This window comes from Nematostella vectensis, chromosome 4, assembly GCF_932526225.1.
Source record: "Nematostella vectensis chromosome 4, jaNemVect1.1, whole genome shotgun sequence".
NCBI lineage: Eukaryota > Metazoa > Cnidaria > Anthozoa > Actiniaria > Edwardsiidae > Nematostella > Nematostella vectensis.
In genome coordinates this window covers 16,069,932-16,091,379 of record NC_064037.1, presented here as the reverse complement: position 1 = coordinate 16,091,379, position 21,448 = coordinate 16,069,932, and the positions used below count along the sequence as shown (strand labels likewise).

General features: G+C 38.8%; 2 protein-coding genes across 2 annotated transcripts; one reads left to right on the top strand and one right to left on the bottom strand.

The window, feature by feature from the left end:
- Positions 1–1,475: 1,475 nt before the first annotated feature.
- On the top strand, positions 1,476–11,043 carry LOC5516156 (antizyme inhibitor 2). Its single transcript, XM_001636201.3, has 15 exons — positions 1,476–1,640; positions 1,760–1,900; positions 3,591–3,773; positions 4,092–4,128; positions 4,261–4,337; positions 4,803–4,888; positions 6,869–6,955; positions 7,225–7,270; positions 7,762–7,850; positions 7,965–8,046; positions 8,255–8,338; positions 8,763–8,957; positions 9,212–9,394; positions 10,059–10,177; positions 10,471–11,043. The coding sequence occupies exons 3-15, from the start codon at positions 3,609–3,611 to the stop codon at positions 10,595–10,597; spliced, it is 1,377 nt and encodes a 458-aa protein (XP_001636251.2). The 5' UTR covers positions 1,476–1,640; positions 1,760–1,900; positions 3,591–3,608; the 3' UTR covers positions 10,598–11,043.
- A 1,883-nt stretch (positions 11,044–12,926) lies between these two features.
- On the bottom strand, positions 12,927–20,641 carry LOC5516117 (peroxisomal sarcosine oxidase). The gene is made up of 9 exons (XM_001636158.3): positions 20,284–20,641; positions 19,294–19,442; positions 18,234–18,447; positions 17,074–17,203; positions 16,918–16,970; positions 16,276–16,434; positions 15,745–15,903; positions 14,148–14,223; positions 12,927–14,045 (listed from the first exon to the last, which is right to left on the bottom strand). Exons 1-9 carry the CDS (start codon positions 20,392–20,394, stop codon positions 13,915–13,917), a joined length of 1,182 nt encoding a protein of 393 aa, XP_001636208.1. The 5' UTR covers positions 20,395–20,641; the 3' UTR covers positions 12,927–13,914.
- Positions 20,642–21,448: the final 807 nt, after the last annotated feature.

Here is a 21,448-nt window from a genome sequence, read left to right as displayed (position 1 = left end):
TATAAATCTGTATGAAGATAACATAGCCGTTAGAATGCATTTATCGGTTTGCTGGAAGAAAGTTATAACTACATGAGGATTTTATTGAGGATTTTTTGATTACGTAATTTTCTGCCAGTTAAAATGTATGCTATTTTATTAAGATTGTCCCAACTCGAAGTTCGAATTGTGTTAAACACCGCTTGATTCATAATTTTTAACCGTATGACATTATGGTGTAACATGTAAAACGAGTTTTTCGATTGTTTGAGTTATGACGTTTTAAGTATGTTGACAAAGATAGTTTTTATCTTCAGTTTTGCCAAAAAAAAACCATGATCAAACCTATGATATTATAGTCAACCAACCCTGTTGCGGAATACCATCCTACATTATTTGAAAACTTTACGAATTCTCAAGAACGTAGCACGCAGCTTCATTAATGAACAGTTTGCTTTTAAGCATTTAAAAATGTTAGCCCCAGTCCCCATCTTCCCTTGAGCCGCTACGCCGGCTACTATCCAGTTGAGCGTGGAACGCCAGTAGTTTTGTCGATAAGTAATAGCGCGGAATGACGTCACGACTATGTTTTCGAGATGGCAACTACAAGGTGCGCCCGCTGAAAGTTTGTAGAATGGAGTGAATGAATAAGAAAGGCCGAACACATAAACCAGGTTGTCCTCTTGGTAATAATTTAGAGAACATTGATTATTGACGATATAAATCAAGGCAGGTAGTCAGCCGCGAATTATCAATTTAGTTATTTCGGGATTTAGCTTGGAACATTTGCGTGATGGCGTGGTTGTATAACGGGCTTCTCGGCGTACGACAGGTCGAAGTAACAAGCCAAATCAAAGTGCTGTAACGTCATGTTGGTCACTAAAATTTGGAAAAAAAGTTTTGCGCAAAATAAATACAATACAGTTTGCGTCTCCCACGCCTCTCCTTAACCGTCGAATAAAAAATCTTGGTATTATTCGACTTTAACTTAAGTTTGGTTAATTGTCAAAAGAATTACAGAGTCGAGAATGCGTCCTACAAACACTCTGACGTTTGAAGACACTTCGACCAGTCGTATGTCGTGAAGCCAATACAACCACGCCACCACGCAAATGATTTCACGCTAAATCACAAAATAGCTCAAAATGTGCTTTTGGATGTCGGGCCACCCCCCCCCCCCCCCAAAAAAAAAAAAAAAAAAAAAAAAAAACAGACAGCCCCCTAAATTCCTCTTACGAACAACATTCAAAGCTCGCCTTAACAACATGCTGTTGCAAAAACTCATCGACAAAACTACTGGCGTTCCACGCTCAACTGGACTGAATTCGTAGATTTTGGTTTATTGCCGTTGTGAACCTTGGAATCCATTGTTTTACAATCCTTATCGCCCCTGTATCGCCCCAGAATGCATCTTGGGAAGCGTTTATGACGTCAAGCTAATCACATGATACGCTTCCCGCCAATCAGCACGAGATAACTATATGATATGCGTTTGCTTGCGTTCTTTCTCTAGATTCTGTCGTTCATCTTGTTTGGCTGAAGTCGACTTCGATGTTGAAGCGTTCTTTTGCCACCATTTACTTCATCAATTTCAACTTTTTAGCGTCAACATTTCGCGCTTAAAGGTTATCGAGGCCTGTTTCTCTGCTAGGGTGGTTGATGTAAGTATAATAGATGTGTTTCTACGAGAAAAGTTGAGTTCTTGTTGTAACCACGTTTTTTTCTGGGTCGTTGAAAGTAAGATGGCGGGCTAACATTTGAACTTGATTTTTCTCTACAGAGCCACGCAGCCCTAAAATTTACAAGGTACCCAGACGCGGACCAACTTCTTAAGAAGAAGAAGTGGGAGTTTTCGTTCATCATCGATTCAGAGCCAAGCTAGCGTTTGCTAAGGGCGAATTTACCGGAAAGTCTAAAAAACGTAAGTTTACGTGGTAAAAAGCAATTCGGACCTACTTCCTGCCGAAAAAGTCTGTCTGTTCGTAAAATCAACTTATTTTTTTATAACCGTGTGTAAAACAATACAGATTATGGATTGAAACTATGTTTTTTTATGGTTTTTAAGTAAGTTGTCGTATAGTTTTTCTTTAGTAGGATATGATTTAGACAGGTTTTATTCTTTTAAACCTGTTTGAAGCTTCTTTTTAACTCGCGAATTTAAATGGATTTTCCGTTTTATTCAAACAGTTACCATAAATCTGTGTGATGATAACATAGCGGTTAGAACACCTTTATCGGTTTGCTGGGAGAAAGTTCTATCTACATTCATCATAGAGCATTTTTTTAAGTATTTTTGAAGATTGCCAGCCGTTTTCTCCATAAACCGGTTCGTCCATAGATCGGTTCGTCCTTGACGACGACGCAATTTTCTGCCAGCAAAAATTATGCTATTTTAATACTTCAAATACTGCTGCTCTCTGCAATTTTCTAGAATGTCATCCACCCACAGTTCTTATTTTTGGAAACTCATTTTTTTATTATATTCTGCATGAGTTTCGAATTAAGTCAAACACCGCTTCATTCATCATCGGGTATTTTTGAAGATTGCCAGCCGTTTCCTCCATAAACCGGTTCGTCCATAGATCAGTTCGTCCACAGCAAAACCGGTTCGTCCATGACGACAACGTAATTTTCAGCCAACAAAAATTATGCTAATTTAATACTGCTGCTCTCTGTAATTGTTTTTGGAAACTAGTGTTTTAATTATATTCTGCACGAGTTTCGGATTGAGTTAAACACCGCTTGATTCATTGTTCAACATTATGGTGTAACACGTATATAATGTAAAACGAGTTACTTATAGATTCATCCGTAGACATATATTACAACATTATGGTGTAACATGTAAAACGAGTTTATCGTTTGTTTTTAGTTATGACGTTTTAAGTATGTTGTATTCAAAGATAGTTTTTATTTTCACTTGCCATAAAAGCTATGATCAAACCTATGATATTATAGTCAACCAACCCTGTTCCGGAAACCACCCTGCATTATTTGAAGACTTTAAAAATTCTCTAGAACGTAGCATGCAGCTTCATGAATAAAGAGAGAGATTGCTAAAATGCTATCACGCATGGTGGTATTCTGTGACCAATATCTAATTCTTAAATTCCCTGTTGTAAAAGCAAAAAAGTCTCATTAAGGCTGTGTATAAAATTATTTTATATTCTTATGTACTGAAGTAATTTGTTGATTTTGTTTTCATTTGCATTGTTTATAAATAATTAAACGCCTGATTGCAACTGTGGAATGGTGGATTTCCACCTGCTACCTGAAGACCATTTCTCTTTAAAAGTGGGACATTGTAGAGCAACATTATGGCTGGGCCTCAAACACTCATTCGATTTTAGGGAATTTGGTTAGATGTAAATCAATGTTTAGGATAGTCCTGGAATGCAAACTGAGAACTATATTCTAGTTAACCCAACAGATCAGATTTTATTGGCCATGACTGGACATGTCTATCTCTATTGTTCTCTTGAATATCTGCTTGCTGTATTAAGATTTTAAACCCAAATTTTGGCCCATGAGAAAGAAATTGATAAATGTTGTAAACTGAAGACATGGCCTCTTTGAGGTTTGCTTCCCTGACTTTTTGTTATCTATTCTAGCTTACTGTGAATCATTACATGATGAAGCAGTCTATTGGAACGGATTTGGCTATTGAGATTGTGAAAGACGGATTGTCCCACAGGGACGTGATCACAGAGAAGATTGACTCTCTGGGTCGGGAGGAGAAAGATGACGCCTTCTACATTGTAGACTTGGCTGATGTGGTCCTCAAACATAAGAAGGTATTGTTGAAATCATCACAAACTCTTACTTCTACCCCACACCATTAACTATTATGTGAGATGATCAAGAGGCTGCTTCCATCAGCCAGTGTTCTATGTTTTTTTTTTAATTTCCAGAATTATTTATACATCTTAGTTCCAAGAGACAAAGAAACAAAAAGCCTAACCCTATTTATTTTTTTTTGCAAATTATGTTGAGCAATATCTTAGAAAATTTAGATTTATCTAGCTCTGAAAAAACATTGCTATGCTTTAATGTCTTTCTGGTGTCGAGTCCTGTTTCTAAACTGTACATTTGTTATGTTTTTCTATTTTCAGTGGGTTCAGCTTCTACCAAGAGTTGAACCTTTTTATGGTAAGTTACATAAAAATAGTGCAGTATATTTTAAGCTCTTTTTCCCATCTTCATAAATCATCTATTTTTGCAATCATAATCATATTGAGTGTAATCATGTTGACTGATTTGTTTGCCTTTTTATTCTTCTAGCCATGAAGTGCAACAATGACCCTGCTGTTCTGAAGTTACTAGCAGGGCTTGGTCTTGGCTTTGACTGTGCCAGTAAGGTGTGTTGAATGAAGAGTCTGGAAATCTGTTCAAAAGTGCCAAATGGCAGATTAAAGAATATTAAAAAAAAGAACCTGAATGGATAATTGTCCCACATGATTTCCACTCTACTCAAACCACTCTTAGCAGGGTTCAAAATAGTGGCCCGCTTGCGGCGATGGCTATCTGTTTTCTGGTCTTTGCCGGCTCTTTTTTTCTGTATCCCATTCTCATATTTTAAGTATGCAGGCTTTTTTATTCCCACCAAAATCCATTAAGCCAGCAAAATCTAAAAAAATAGAAACTTGCTTAGATGTTTAGTGCACCTTTTATAGTTTGGCTATGATGAATGGTAACTTGCCCTCGAATAACTCATTGTAGTGATGATTAGAACCTGTTACCTAATGACTGAGCCAGTTCACTCTACTCTCACTAAGAAATCAGTCTTCTGTATATGTTCTAATGAACATTTTCTGTTTTGATAGGGTGAGATCCAAACCATACTAGGCCTTGGGGTGAGCCCTAAAAAGATTGTCTATGCAAACCCATGCAAGCAGGCTTCTCACATCAAGTAAGTCTCTACTTCCTAAGAGGGGAATTGGATACAGTGTTACAGTATGTCTAGCAAATCTTGGTGTGTATGTGAACCCCGATTGTTTCAAACTAAGATCACCCATTTTTAAATGGCACTGAATTTCTCACAGACATAAGCTCCTTAATTAAAGCCGCTTAAAATTAAAACAGCTGACAGAAACCTCAACCAGAAAGAGAAAAGAATCTATTATATTCCACGCTTTAAATTATCTGTCAAATCCTTGAAGAAACTTCCAATAGACACACTGCTTTTACAATGTTAAAATATTTTGCAATTCCATTAAAAAATCACCAGAGATTGTTATGTAATCGACCAGAAGTAAACCGGTGACAATGCAACTTTAACCCATTCGCTCCTGGGATAATAGCACGCGCGATTCGCCCTCTCTCTGGGAGTTTTCATGAGTTTTGCAAATTCGCTCGAACAGAAAACAAAACACATATGCGCAGTAAATTGCGAGACAATATTACATAAAAGCAAATAGTGCATCTTATTCAGAAAAAGATAAGGAATCCGATGGTGTAAAAATTAATCTGTAAAGAACTAGAAAATAAAAAAACTAGACGATTATTTAACAAGTTTATTGAAATTTTATCAATTTAGTGAACATGAAGAAACAAAACACAACTTATGACAAAATTATTTTTTAATAAATAAATAAATCAATACAAATTTTAAATAAATGTACTCACAGTATTACTGAATACATTCCGTGAGTTTATTCCATAGATAAGATTTCTAGACTTGGTAAAACAAAGACATTTTATCAATCAGTTTAACGATTTCAAACTGCGTGTTCTGGACACAGCGGCGGTTGAACTTTCTATCAATGTTTCATGTTTAGAGAACACAATCTTAGTGCTTTCTGTGGATTTCCAAAACTCACAATTAGTTCACAACATCTTCAATGTATTATCAACTGAAAGTATTGATTACTTATTGACTTTCCTTAATTATTATTTACCAAGAACGGAGGAATCTAGAATTGATTTAAATCGTTCGCACGGATTTTGTAAGCCAAATCTATCGTTCTCAAACAGAGGAAAAATAAAACGTGCGAAATATTCGGGTTAATCCATCTAAAAAACTCTTTGTGACATCCTTGTTGCCTTGCAGATGTTGTGTGATCCAGTAAAGGTTATTTTTGTACCATTTTGACCTCATGAAATGAGTATTTTGAGATGAGAGCAACCACAAGTGGTCTAATTATTGAATTCACCCCGGCCTGATTTAGCCAAAGTAAATATCTCATGATACAGGTCTTATCACAAAAATAAGAAGCCTCCATTCATACAGCAGACTTTTAGTGGGTAGATAATTCATTCTCACCAGACTAGAGGCAGTGTACTTCTCGAAACATGACAAAATCTCCACTGTGAGACTCCAAAAGTTAGATTTCACTGTCAGTATCCTGAGTATCCTGTCAGATGTCTTTACGCACTATTTCCCGTCATTTTTCATTAAAACGATCTTTTCATGGGCTGTAATTGTCCTTTTCTAATTATCTTTCTTTACAAAGCCTTAAAAGCGAGAAAATAATAAAAATATTGCGATTTTCAAGCGCTACCCGGGTCGCTAAAAATTCAACATGGCGGTCGTGCAAGACAAGTGAATCTCATTTGATTGGTCAATTCTTTGTTATGCTACAGCTGAATTTGCAAAAGCTTTATTGCTGGGGTGGGGAGCTAGAGAGGTTTTTCTCGCGCGCGCTAAAAACGGCCGGTACAGGCCGGTTCAGGGAAATAAGCAGGTTTTTCCGACGGCCGGTACAGGCTGGTTCAGGGGTCAATGGGTTAAGACCCAGTGCTAACACTTAAGTATAAGTATAAGTAGTATATAATTACTACTACTACTACACAGTATAAGTTAAGATTGACAAAGGGCCTTGATTCAGAGCCTTTTTGCATATCTTAATTTATGTGTCACAGGCTGATTTGGAATATTGTGACTATGTAGGTATGCCTCCCAGCATGATGTTGCCATGACCACCTTTGACAATGAGATGGAGTTGCATAAAATCAAGAAACTTTACCCCGATGCTCAGTAAGTATTTTAGTACTGTACTGATTGATGATTGGAAGGAGTTCTTGAGAGTGAGGAAACTGTTGGCCCACCTATACCACCCTGCCCTCCCCATCCCTGTGCCAGGTTAGTGCCATGGGCCAGTAATAAATAAAAACCAATAAAGCACACATGTTATCACTAAGTGTTAAAGTTGGTTGTAGGCGAGTTGATTATTACTCCCCCCTGGAAACTGTGCATAGAGAACTTTACAAAACCACAATGCCTAAGAGTTGCATGTTTGTCCTCAGACTGATTCTTCGTATTCGCACTGATGACTCCAAGTCCCTGTGCCAGGTTAGTGCCATGGGCCAGTAATAAATAAAAACCAATAAAGCACACATGTTATCACTAAATTTTTGTTTGTTTGTTTGGCTGTGATGAATGGTAACTTGCCCTCTAATAACTGTGGTATTGATTAGAACCTGTTACCTTATGACTGAGTCAATTTACAATAATATCAAAGCATACTTGTAGCTGTAGCTTCATTGGTATCACTAGTGGAAATCACCATTGCTTATATGTACCACACATTCAGTGAACTTGCAAAACATTATTATTAGAATAGCTACTGTATGTATCACATAGTACACAACCAATGTTCACTTGTGACATAAAAAAAGGGTGGCTGGAAGAAGGTTGTAAAGACTGTTTTACAGCCCTAGTGTTTTTCTTGATACTTTAAAAAGCCCTTATAGACAAACTTTTAATATTAAAAAAAGGCCTAATGCATAACTGTAAACAGATGGTGGCCATTGCTTTTTTAACACATTCCTGACTCATTTCAGCTTGGTATCAAGTTTGGAGCCCCCCTGAAGCAGTGCCGTCATCTGCTCAAGGTAGCTCAGGATCTTGGGCTCAATGTGGTTGGTGTTAGGTGAGTTCAAAGAGATCTAAATATTTTGCAATATCTTGCTTTAAACCATTGTATACCATAACCATGGATTTGCCACAGAAGTAGGCTGATCAGTTTTGTCTATTGCTGTTTCAGTTTCCATGTTGGAAGTGGGTGCTTTGATGCCAGTGCATACGCCACTGCAGTGATTGCTGCACGCAGCGTTTTCAATCTAGCTGTAAGTATAAGGATGTTAAGGTTTAGACTTGACATTAACTGCACGCAGCGTTTTCAATCTAGCTGTAAGTATAAGGATGTTAAGGTTTAGACTTGACAGTAACGAGTAGTGATCATGTGGTATGCGAGAAATATCTAGATGTAAGTAATAGAATGTTGTTAGTGACTCTTATACAGTATGGCACTAATGTAATCAAACACTATTTTAGGTCCAGTTTGGCTTCAACTGCACCCTGCTTGACATTGGTGGTGGTTTCCCTGGAGACCCAAATGCTGCTATCACATTTGAAGAGGTATGTAGTGACTAAGGCATCCAAGACTCCTTTAGGTGACTTGCTGTCACTCAGTCGACAGGTGGCTGGCAAAAGAACAAATCCATCCATCCAAAGTTGAATTCGTACTATATTACAGCTGCATTGTCACCAGTTTACTTCCGGTCAATTACGTAACAATATCCGATGATTTTTAACGGAAAATGCAAAGAATATTTCACAATATTGAAAGCAGTGCGTTTATTGGAAGTTTCTTTGAGGATGTGATTGATAATTTAGAGCAGATGGCCTGTTAAATATCTCTAATTCTAATAGATTCTTTTGTCTTTTTACGGTTGAGGTTTTCGTCGGACCTCCGGAAGTAAACTGGTGACAATGTGGCTTTAACAATATTTAAATGGGATAACCTCTTGATGGGAATAAATTGTCCTAATTTCTCTAATAGATTTGTACCACCATCAACCCCCTGCTTGAAGAGCACTTCCCTCCCTCCTCTGGCGTCCGCATCATTGCCGAGCCTGGTCGCTACTACAGTTCTTCTTCCTTCACTTTGGCCGTCAACGTCTACTCTAGACGTGAGGTGCAAAGCAGCTCTGTCCTGGCTGAAGATGTCACAGCACCAGAGAACAATGGCAACCAGGTAAAGCCTTGCACCAATGAGATGACATGTTTGTATTTGTTTTGGTGAATCAGAAGTAACAACAGACTGATTGCTTGTAGTGTTCCTTGAAAACAAGGTAACTCTAACCCAGGGATGAATGCCCTTTTTATCCAATCAGATGTCAAGATAGCTGTATTTATCGGTGGGTTAGCGCTAACCTCCTTTCTAGGAACTGGCCCCTAATGAGTGTAGTGTGTAGCTGATTTGTTTAATTTCTCTGTGTGTAACTCTAGGGGTTCATGTACTATGTGAATGATGGTGTGTATGGTTCCTTCAACTGCCTCATCTTTGACCATGCCACCGTTGAGGCAATACCAGTGAAGGAGAGCAGTGGTCAGCCACTGTATCAAACAAGCATCTGGGGCCCCACCTGTGATTCCATGGACTGCATCACCAAGAATATGATGCTGCCTAAGGTAAATTAGTGCATACCCCCACCTTGAATTTGATTATATACAAGTTAAATCCTATTCTCCAGGCCTCTAGGAAGTATGGCCTTCACCCGTCATTACCTCATGATAATTTAGGATTCTTTAGTTTTTTTAAAACTTTCAAACCCCTATAAAGGGGCCTGTTAAATGAACCTTGATGCTGGTTAGAGCTGTACTGTGAACATTCTATATGCAGTGGAGATTTGGTATGGCATACAGAATTGCGTAATCAAGATATACTCATATGATCTTTGTATTTAGTTGAAAGAGATGGGATTAGTCAACACCACCCTTCCATCACATGTAGAAACATATTGAATAACTGATTAAAAACTAATGAGACATTGTTTGGCTGTGATGAATGGTAACTTGCCCTCTAATAACTCATTGTGGTAATGATTAGAATCTGTTACCTTATGCCTGAGCCAATTACAATAATTTCTAAGCATACTTTGTAGCTGATTTGACTTGTGGAAATTACCAGTGGTATAAATGTGCTGCTTCGGAATATAAAACTACTTTAATGTACCAAATTCTTGCTGAATTTGCAACGCGATGCTCAAAAAAAGCCATCACATGGTACACATACGATGGACAGAATTCTGACAGTATTCTTATGAATCTTAAATAATGTGTTCAATTCGTCCAGGTTGAAGTTGGGGAGTGGCTGTTCTTCAAGTACATGGGTGCCTACACGCAATCGGCGGCCTCAACCTTCAATGGTTTCAAAAAACCCACCAAGTTTTACCTGTGCACTGAAGAGCTCTGGTAAGCACTTAAACTGATTTCCACAGCTAGAATTGATTAACAAATTTGGGTATCCAGATTAAGCATACCAGATTAAACTAAGCCATTGAAGAGGGATAGGTTTTGTGTATTGCTTGTGTATTGTGTAATACTTTTTGTCCTAGGCATGTGTGTTACAAACGTATTGTAATGACCATGCCTTTTGTTCTGGGCACATGTCTTGGTACAAGTGTATTTTAATGACCATGGCTTTTGTTCTGGGCCTTTGTCTTGCTACATGTGTATTGTAATGCCCATCAAACCTTTTGTTCTAGGCCTGTGTTGAAGCAAGTGATTGATCCTTGTCACATTGAGTACAAGACCTGCCATGCCATCTCAGAAGAGTCCAAGTCATTTTTGCCCTTCACTGAGCCTTTAGCTATTCTCTCAGCTGCCATGTAACTACTAGCAGAGAAACAGTGACATGCCACCAATAAAACAATTAACTTTACATTTGCCAGTTAATGCCTTATGACTTACATATCTATATTTGTATCTTTGATCGATATAATGATTCTTTTGTTTAAATGATTATTTCTGATAATTTTAAATTTGTATTTCGAATGAACAATTAGTGGAACTGACTCGGCTGCATATACAGCTATGATTTACCAAATTATTTGCTGTATGGGTTGTATTGCTTTTTGATATATACGCTGTTTACATCATTTGTTTTTAGCTTGCAGAAACGGTGACCATGTTTTGGTGACCATGTTTTGAAGCTTGCAAAAACAATGTCCAGAGTTTATCATGAATATTTTTTGCGCAGTTTGTATTACATAAAAACCAACTAAAGGCTTGTTTCTTGTATAATGATGTTTGATTTAATAAAACTGGCAAGAAAAATGTTTTCCATATCTTGTGTTATTTACACTGCAGTGCCATTCCCAAACGATATGTTTATATTGGATAGATCTGGATGTAAATATTGCTTACAGAGCCCCACTTGTAATTTTATGGTATCTTCTGTAGATGTGAATAATTTTTACAACACCACACAATTTTAATTTCCTTATTCTAAAATTGTTACCTCTTGAACCTTAGGAAAGAATGCATTATTTTAAAGAACGTAGATAAGATACTATTTAATTTTTTTATATTAACCCATTGACTCCTGGCTTTTTTTGAGCTGAATTTACAAAAAACAGACTGAAAACAGATACCTCCCCCCTATTCTAAGTTTTATACAGCCTGTCAAAGTCGAACACAGCTGCACCTAGTCAGTGGTATCCAAGCTTTCCAACAGTGCTTTGTGGTCCCCACTTAATCCCTCGTCGTTGTGCTGAAGCCAGCACAAGTTGATGGTTGCTTGTATTTTTCATCAAAAATTGTTTACACTGCTATTCTGGGTCTGTATGACCTGGAATTGATTTGTTTGGCTTCAGGGTGAAAAGACTTATAAAAAACCATCTGACTTTGGGGAGAGGAGTGTTGGCTGGCCCTCCCCTGGTGAATTTTCTTTTCCCCCTGGATCTCCCAGAATGCTTTGCAATACGTGCAATTCGTGGTTGTACAAGCCTTCAAGGAGTGGGCATTGTTTTTTGAGGCCATGGAAATGTACCTGGAGGATCAGAATAAAGGTATCTATTTGTGTCTTGAGCTGTGTTTGCTGATCTCTCTCCCTTGTGTGGTATTTTGAGCGTTTTATTAAGAGGGGTGATTCTGCTTTTCTCTCCTTGTTCGATTTGAGATTTGTCAAAGAACCTGTGCTATTATTTGGCTTAAGAGTAGATGCCAACACCTTGGTTGGATGCATATCTGCAAGACCATTTATCCCTTAGACTGATGCCTGAGTATCTTCATCTTGTTGTGTTTATTTTGCATTTATGAATTTTTTGGGTGGTGGGTACTTCCCAAAGCCGGTACAGGCCGGTTGAGGGGTCCCCCTCCATAACAGGCTTGAACTCCTTGCTCAAATAGACCACAACCATTTTTGTGCCATGCTTTATCTCGTCCCACTCCCAAAACCATCTCATTCAAGAAAATGTTTTGGGTCCGCTACAAATTCTTCATGCATTTTAAAAAAATGTGATGTGGCCTAACAGAGACACATGTTACAAGCCAGGCTTAGCCAGTCCTTGAAAAATATTCAGTGTTTATATATTTTTACAGATATTGATGAGGTTATGTTTTTACTGGGATACCTGTGGTATCCCAGTCATAAAATGCAACTGTTTTTTTTCCCGTGGTCCCGGGAAATCTGCCATATATTGAGCAATAACTTTGTGTACCATCTATTTTGTGTCCCCATTTGTGATTACGCTATGGCTGAGCTTACATAAAGTACGTCACTTCTGCCCTTATAAGGTCATCGCTAATTCACTTCAAGACAGGAGACGCGCCATGTTGGATTTGAGATTTCACCCGAGCATTAGCTTATATTTGTGCAGGTAAAAAAGGCAACTTTGGCAATTATATTATTGCAAATGCAATCAAAGCTTTTCTATCTATAATGCTATTGTGGAAATTCATTTTAATTTTTACCGCGTATTTCCTTCGTCGATTTATGATACGATTAGTCGAAGACCCGACCCGTAGGGCCGTAGAGAAAGAAACAAGTGTTCGGGGGCTTTCTTCAAGGCCAAAATTTGAGGTGATTTAGCTTCATACACTCAGGAATGAAGTAAAGTTAATTACATTGATTTCTTATGTGCATTTTGTATTTTGGTGGGAAAACGGCTGATATAGTCAACAAGGGAATGCAGGAAATGCTGTTGAGACCCAAAATAAATTGTGGCTAATAATCGCGGGTTTATTGGAACAATTTGGAACAATGAATTAAACAATGATATGTAAGTACTTATTTATTACAATAATTACTGCTACTAAATTTAAAAAAAAGAGAGTTTGTTGTTTAGTCTTTCCTGAAGGAGTAATTCAAACAGCACCAGAAATATAGGGCCAGCTCATTGCCTCACAAGAGTAGCTGTTGGAAAACAACTTGGTGGACTAAATATATCTTTTGACTTTCCAGATTATTTGCTTGAAAATTGCTATATCCTAAAAACTGTTGTGACCCCCCCCCCCCCCCCAAATGTGCTATCACTTATAACAATTTTCAAACACGTTTTCTATGACAATGCTCTGCTGTGGATTATATCTCTTTCTATGTAGTTTATGTGTATGCGAGTGTATGCTCTCTACACTGCTGTATGATAGCATTTGGTAGAAATTTACACTGTAAAAGATAGGACAATCAGTCATGTCCACTTTCATGGTGAGTCCCCCCCCCCCAATCAAACCTGGAGAGTTGGTGCTTCTTACCATTCTTGTCCCATTGTTATGACATGGCATTTATAATATAACTCAAGATTTTACAAATGTTTTTAGTATATCCAGGCAGTATTATTATGGCCAAAAATATTGTCATACATATACACAGATTACCCATCAGGTATCCCAGTCAACCCTGCGTGCAGGGTCTTGTTTAAAATGGGTTCAATAGAGTGGCTTTCAAAAACCTATGAAATGCTACCTATTTAGTTTATGTAGTACTAACACAATGTAATGTCTTTGTTCTCTTTTGTTCTGGCTTGACTATTAAACTTACATTTTGTTGCACAGGATTTTGAAAAATCAGAAGGGTACCGCTAGTGGGGTGGGAATGTATTTCTTCTACAAAACTAAAGATATGTAGTAGCATCATCCCCCCCCCCCCCCCCCCAGGGAATGCAACCACCACTTGTTTTTTTTTTCTAAGATAAATCACTAAAACGATTCTACAGTGATGACTTAGTATGGGTCTGAAATCTCGATATCCGGTATGGATACAAGTCGTAAGATGGCTTTTCTCTCAAGGCAAGCTGACTCAGGATTTTACCAACAACGGGTGCCATCTTGAACCCATGTCCTGCAAGGGAGCAAGGGTTAATGAATGCCACAGTAATATATTGCCACAATCTTAATTACACAGAGCTCAATATAATGAAGCAGTCAAAATGCATGACTATACCTGAGAACCCTGCACCTATGATGATATTGTCATAAGATGGATGCCGGTCCAATACAAACATGCTGTCTGGGGTGACCTGTGGAACAGAGGATAAGGCTTTATCAGCATCATTGGACCAAACCACATCATCTCGACAATTTAATCAGCTCAACGACAACATTTTCATTATCATCATCACTGCATCATTTTCATAGTCTTGACCTTAACCTTAACCATCGTCACCACAGCAACAACACCATGATAACCATCGTCACCATAACAACAACACCACGATAACCATCATCACCACCACAACAACACCACAATAACCATTGTCACCAGAACAACACAACCATCATCACTACAACAATAACAACACCACGATAACCATCATCACCACCACAATAACAACACCACGATAACCATTGTCACCACCACAATAACAACACCACGATAACCATTGTCACCAGAACACAACCATCATCCCACAACAACAACAACACCACGATAACCATCATCACCACCACAACAACATCACAATAACCATCATCACCACCACAACAACACCACGATAACCATCATCACCACCACAACAACATCACAATAACCATCATCACCACCACAACAACACCACGATAACCATCATCACCACAACAATAACGCCACAATAACCATCATCACCACCACACCAACACGATAACCATTATCACCACGACAGCAACACTACGATAACCATCATCACCACAACAACAACGCCACAATAACCTTCATCACCACAAAAACAACAACACGATAACCATCATCACCACCATAACAACAACACAACCATCATCACAACAACAACAACACAACCATAATCACCACAACAACATGATAACCTTCACCACCACAACAACAACAACAGGATAACCTTCATCACCACAACAACAACACCAGGATAACCATTATCATCACCACCACAACAACAACAACACAACCATCATCACCACAACAACACAAAGATAGCCATCATCACCACCACAACCATCATCACCACAACAATAACACCATGATAACCATTGTCGTCACCATCACAACAACACCACCACGATAACCATCGTCACAACAACACCACGATAACCATCATCACCACGATAACAACAACACAACCATAATCACAACAACAATAACACCATTATAACCATCGTCACCACAACACAACACCACGATAACCATCATCACCACAACAACCCAACAATAACCATCATTTGGATTAAAAATAACAAATATAAGGAAATCTACAGTAGTATAGTGAATCCCGCCCCCCCTTTCTTGAAAACCTTGCTTCAGCACCCCCTTTTTGGAGTTCCTGGATCTGCCCCAGCTGTAATAATTGTCATCACTAACTCCCAGGCTCTTCTCATTATCATCACCAGCATAATTGTCATTATCACAATGGCCATCACCATAAACTTATAGCCAATACACATCACCAACACCAGCCAATTGCCCATCAGATAGCCATTACCTTATCAACTAGTGACTTACAGATTGCTCACAGACTGCTTCAACTCCAAAAGAATTCAATGTTCCCGGCTATACACTAGACTTTCACAAAAAGCAAATCTTGAGATCTTACCGTGTACATGCAGGGCTCTACAATGCTTGGCTCTGCATCTACTCCATTGAACATTGTTCTGACATTATCTTTGAGCTTGCTGATAATATCTTGGGTTATGGTTGGATCTTTATCCCTGAGTTCAGGATCACTAATCAGGGCACCACTATGGTGACAAACCTAACAAACATGATGTTTAGAGAGACATTCAGTATAGCAGAGCTAAATCAGGATGATATGACACAAACAAGGGCATGGTGCAGGATTCTCTACAGGGACATACATAGCAGTCAACTCACCCACATTTACACTGGTGTCACAAAGTTTTTGGACCTCATCATAAGCCTCTTTTTTGTGAGAATGTTCATATACATTCTCTGTATTCACCCACAATGGCTCTTTTAAGTTTTTTAACATACTGTTACTGTATTTTAACTGAATTCACAAGTTTGGTTGACAGCCATGACATGGCTAGGGGTACAACTGTTCCACATCAAAAGGGGCAGAAATTCACAAAAGGAAAGGCTTCCTGATTGCCAAACAATACAGTACCTTCAGCAAACCAGGATATTCTTGAATTGGAAAGCCATAGATATGATTGTGGTCTCCTAAGCTTTCGTCTCCATAGAATATGAAACCAGGGAAGCCACTTTCTGCTGTGAATCTCTCAGGATCACTTGGTTTCCAGAAGCAAAGCAGCACCCGCCAAACCTTAAGGAATAAAAAAGCAAAAGGTCACCAGTTGATATGTTGCAACAATACCACAGCCTACAGTAAGCATGAGGTGGTGTAGACTGCGTAGCAAGCCCAAAGGGTTGGAAAAAAAGAGACACAAGGCAAGGCATTCTTCATCCCTTTCTCCAGGCGTGCGGAATCTATCCCTCCTCGTATCCTGCCCTTTGGGCTTGCTATGACAGCTAGGAGTAGTGGGCCTTTAGCCACGCCATAACAACTATAGGAGCTAGGGAAACCTGTGACCACCCCCCAGTTTTATTCCTTCTAAAAATTATAAGGAAATGACAAGTAGGGGTATGGCTGTGCCCCCCCAGTTTTTTTAATTGTCTCTTGCGTCATAAGCCCCTCCTGTATTTAAATGCCCATTTAAGGATATGTTTATAGTGATTGACAAAGCTAGTGCTTGTAAGGAGCTTAAGACCCCTCAAAATTGCCGTGTTAGGTTGTACTATGCGATACCTCAACTGGGAGTTGGAGGGATAATGGCTTCAAGATTTTATTGATCCATGGGCCTAAAAAATAAAGTAAATTTTTAAAGCTAAATTGATGGAGAGAACGATAAATAAACTTCTTGTGAAAATATAAAAACAGGTTAAACCCGGGCAGAAAGCAAACCTGCAGTTATGACAACACTTTTAGCTCTGTGAATAGCTTTGCTGGTCTTTATCTTGATAATATCTCCAGGGATAATTTCTAGCACCTTCTCCCCATCTTGCAACACTCCACCAAATTGAACAAATTGATCCTACAACAAAGCAGTATAAAGTAAGTTAATTAGTTTTATAAAATAATTGAGATACTGTAGGACAGGCACTCTGATTGGTGGGATTGGTCACTTTTATAACATGATGAAGGTCATGTGATGACACAGCATAAAATTGTATAAGGAGAATTTGTGCATCATCAATCATCAACACTGAATTCCAACTGATTTCCGTGAATTCCAAAAAACTTTTTACCTTTTAACACTAAAAAAATATTATTCTTTAGGAGTAATGTGTCCCAGGTAGATAGGAAATTGCAAAATAAGTCGAAATAGATGAACAATCAAACAATGAAGTAAATATTGCTTGGAATTTGAAGCCAGTTTTTCAAACTATTCTGCACGTGAGCTGACGTGCACTGGTATGACGCCATAAGCGCTAGCTGTTGTGGATAATTTTATAAAAGCAATAAAATAATTTTATAAAAGCAATAAAACATTCTTTTTGTGCCTTCATTGAGTTTTGAAAACCTCAGTGTTTGTTTGGGGAACTCTCGAGCAGAAGCACTCGACCTGTTAAGTTAGTAATATAATGTAGTACAATTTTAGTATAGATAGTTGAAATTGTATATAAGATATAATGATCAATTTTGTTGGCAGTATGTTCATTATAGAATACACTTAGATGATCATTAGAAAATTAATAAATTTAGAAAGCTTATAACTCTCATTGCAGCTTGATAATGCTGGGTTATGTGAGATCAGATACATCATGCTTGAGTCAAGTTGAAGGCACAGAAAGGTGCCTCGGGCTGTAGCTTTACACCTGTCCACAGGACACAATTAGATTGAAATTGTTGGTTTTTGTTGGGGTAGGAATCAACATTACATGCAATACATGCATGGTCTGAAAACTGTATTAAATGTTTTAGGACCTAAAAGTCTCAAATATCTATGTCTGTGCAACCCCTTCAACAAATTGGAAATTTTGTACCCTTAGGTCAACAACAGCACTTTTAAATGGGTTTGTAGGGGGTAGGATCTCAAGCCATGACCCTGTAATGGTTCTAACCTGTAAAGCCTTCAGGGCCTGTGCAGCCATAATGTAACCTCCTCCAGGCTCTAGGGTAGCTCTCCAGCTGTCAGGGAAGTTAAACATAGGATATCTCTTACATAGCTGCTCACCCTCAAGCACAAGACACTCTTCGCCAACATGCCTAACATTTGCGGCAAGTCGGCTGATATTGCCATAGGGGGGAGCTTCAATGGATAGTAAGCCAACTCTCCTGGAATAAATCAAGAAAGAATGCATTAGTCGTCGGCATCCTTCCATCTAGAGATGATGGTGCAACTCTTTGTGAGCCTATCTGAACCGCAGGTTGTGCAGTGCGACTCAATGGTTGTGCAGTCTGACTCAAGAATGGCAGTCCATGCCGCACTTGGTGCAATTAAAGATAGAAGGCTGCTGATGGTGTTGCTGCCTCGGCTTCCTCCAGAATCTTTAAGTTTTTTCCCCAAATTTCTTAGAAATTTTTTTATTTACAAGTTTGCCATAGTTTTTGTCAAGACTGCATGTTTGCAATGTCTTGATGTCAAAAATATTTTAAGATGCAGGTCTCAGATTCTCAATTCATAAATATTGGTTTCTGAAAAAAGAAAAATCTCAGTCTCAGCTTAATATAGCAATTTCGTAAAATCTTGTGTTGACTGTTTGCCATCCAATTTATGAAAATTTGAGAAAAATTCCTTTTGAAGTCCTTTTGAAGCAACAAAGAGTGTATAAGTAATGTGGTTCTAGCTCATACATAAAAAGAAATTACAAAACATCTGAGAAAAAACTGGCTGGAGGTGACACCCCTATCCAATTTTTTTTTTGAATGACCCCATCCATATACAGACAGAACTCAACACCATATAATATGATAATCACAGCATTTATTCTGATATCTTTGCATAGTAAAAAATGTATTCTTGATATTTTTTTCTCTTTGGATTTTTTTTTCAAGTTGGTCCTTTACCCCCTCCTCCAGCTTTCGAAGTTTTTCTCAGTTTATGGAATTTCTTTAACCTTTACAAGATCCCTAAAGATCAAAGTATACTACGAATAATTATACCCAATATTGAAAACTCACTTTAAGAGCTGCTCTCCTGCCATTTTCTCCACATCCGTCCAAATGCTGAAAGACTCAGGCATAAGGCTGACAAGGCTGCTACTGGAATACCCATGGCGCACCAACCTTGTTGAACCATGTGAGCTGCCGCGGGAATGTGGCAAAGTAAACTACAAAGAGCACAAGGTAGGTTGAAAATTAAATAGTCATGGCTGTTCAGCACCTAGAATGATACTAAAGGAGAGAGTGGAAGAGAGGTGGGCAAAGGGGGTGTATGTGGGAAAGTGTTGGGCAGTATTGTAGGGAAAATTAAATAGTCATGGCTGTTCAGCACCTAGAATGTTACTAAAGGGGAGAGTGGGAGAGAGGTGGGCAAAGGGGGTGTATGTGGGAAAGTGTTGGGCAGTATTGTAGGGATAAGGGCAAGTGCTCATTTTGTTTGGAAGTGAGGTTTTAATTTTGTAGCATGGGAAAAGGCTCGGAGGGGGAAGTGGTATAAATAGGTACCAGTAACTCACATTCTGGTTTCCATCATTCAAAATCCCTATATATAGATATATAAAAATAAAATGGTTTCCAATCTATCATGCTGCCTTTCAGTAAGGCACATGTCAATCAAAAAGCATCAAAGGTAATTCTGTTAATTTCAATTATGGAATCCTAGACGCAGTTTAGCAGTTGAACCACTGAAGGAGTTCACAGTATTGAAATTGGCACAATATGGAAAATGGCAGCAAAACAATCCTGGCTTGTAGCAAATCCAAAGAATTGTATTCCATATATCAGCCTACACCCCCTCCCCCCCCCCCCCCCCTCCCCTCATTTCTGTAATTTGCTACACACCCTTCAGTAGCGGATCTACTCCCTTTGGGCTGCCAGAAAGCCATATGTAACAAAAAAATACCCCCTGCCCACTTTAACACTGAGCCAAAAAACATCAACATAGAATGACTGAATAATCCGAAGAAGGTGAACGGGAGAAGTGAGAGAGGCATGGGGAAGGTGTCGAACCTGTTCAACTAGCAGAGCTTTCTTCCCCCTAGACGCTAGATATCTCCCAGTTGCGCTCCCCTCGACGCCTGCACCAACAACACACACGTCAAACACGTCTTCGCTGTCCATTATTTGGAGAGAATACAGGATATATCTCAAAAGAATATTTGATCAACGATTACCAACACATCGTGCAGTTTCGTCTTTTGCAAGAGGGTTATTGTAGGCCCCAGTCTTTCATCGTTCATAGTAACCACAGGGCTTTTGTGGTCCGGTCACATTCAAAGCGAAACTACGTAGCTCCCAAATTTATATCTTTTCCTCGCGAACTCCAGCCCAGCGAAATACAGAGAAAAGAGGCCTCTGCTAGCAGGGAAAAATTTACTGTTTTGAAGTTATGGATTTATGATCCGTCATTCATATATCTGATACGCGCCTACACCCTTTGACCCATCTCGTAGCACGCTCTATTCGGCTTTATGGTCGATTCCACATAAAGTAAACGGGGTTGATAGTCCTTTTTTAGGTTAAAATTCAACTAACTGCTATCACTTAGGGGGTCTCACGCTAAGGAATCATTACATCCTAATAACAACTGGACACGAAGTAGTCGGGAAAGGTATGTGCTCCATGGTGTTAAGAACGGCAATTTAGGAAAACAGAAAATGTGTTGTTTTCAGCATCCGCCCAGGCTCCCTCCGGGGATGTGCTGTTAGTGCTTTGCGTTAGAAATTGCTTGTGTGCTCGCGCATCCCTCTTGGCGGCCAAAAATAGGGTCATTTCTTATGAAGGAATCTTCAAATACTATGCCTCTTCCGTATTGAATGGACACCCCCCCAAGCCAATCCTAGGTACGCGCCTGGACCACATCTAATGTACGATATCTTAGGGGGAATAACAATTGCTGTTGTCCACACCCAAAGTGCTATCCCTTAGGGTTTAAATCGATTCTGTTGATATTTATGGACAGATGGGGCTCCAATTCCGAGGCATCAAACACATTATTATTATTATTATTATTATTATTATTATTATTATTATTATTATTATTATTATTATTATTATTATTATTATTATTCCCGAGGCGCTTTCGCTCTGCGGCTTGGGTCCCAAGGAAAGACACGAAAGTGCCACGGGAAAAATCGAATAGTTGAAAGGGAGTCTTCTCGTCCTCTTTCTCGAG

Bases quoted from the DNA above. Each gene is read 5' to 3' on its own strand.
- LOC5516156 (XM_001636201.3), top strand. From the start codon at position 3,609: ATGATGAAGCAGTCTATTGGAACGGATTTGGCTATTGAGATTGTGAAA. The intron at 4,889-6,868 runs GTAAGTCTCTAC...GTGACTATGTAG, and splicing joins AAGCAGGCTTCTCACATCAA to GTATGCCTCCCAGCATGATG. The intron at 8,958-9,211 runs GTAAAGCCTTGC...GTGTAACTCTAG, and splicing joins CAGAGAACAATGGCAACCAG to GGGTTCATGTACTATGTGAA.
- LOC5516117 (XM_001636158.3), bottom strand. From the start codon at position 20,394: ATGGACAGCGAAGACGTGTTTGACGTGTGTGTTGTTGGTGCAGGCGTC. The intron at 16,435-16,917 runs GTATCGCATAGT...TTATTCCTTAAG, and splicing joins CCCTCCAACTCCCAGTTGAG to GTTTGGCGGGTGCTGCTTTG. The intron at 15,904-16,275 runs GTACTGTATTGT...CATGTTTGTTAG, and splicing joins AATATCCTGGTTTGCTGAAG to GTTTGTCACCATAGTGGTGC.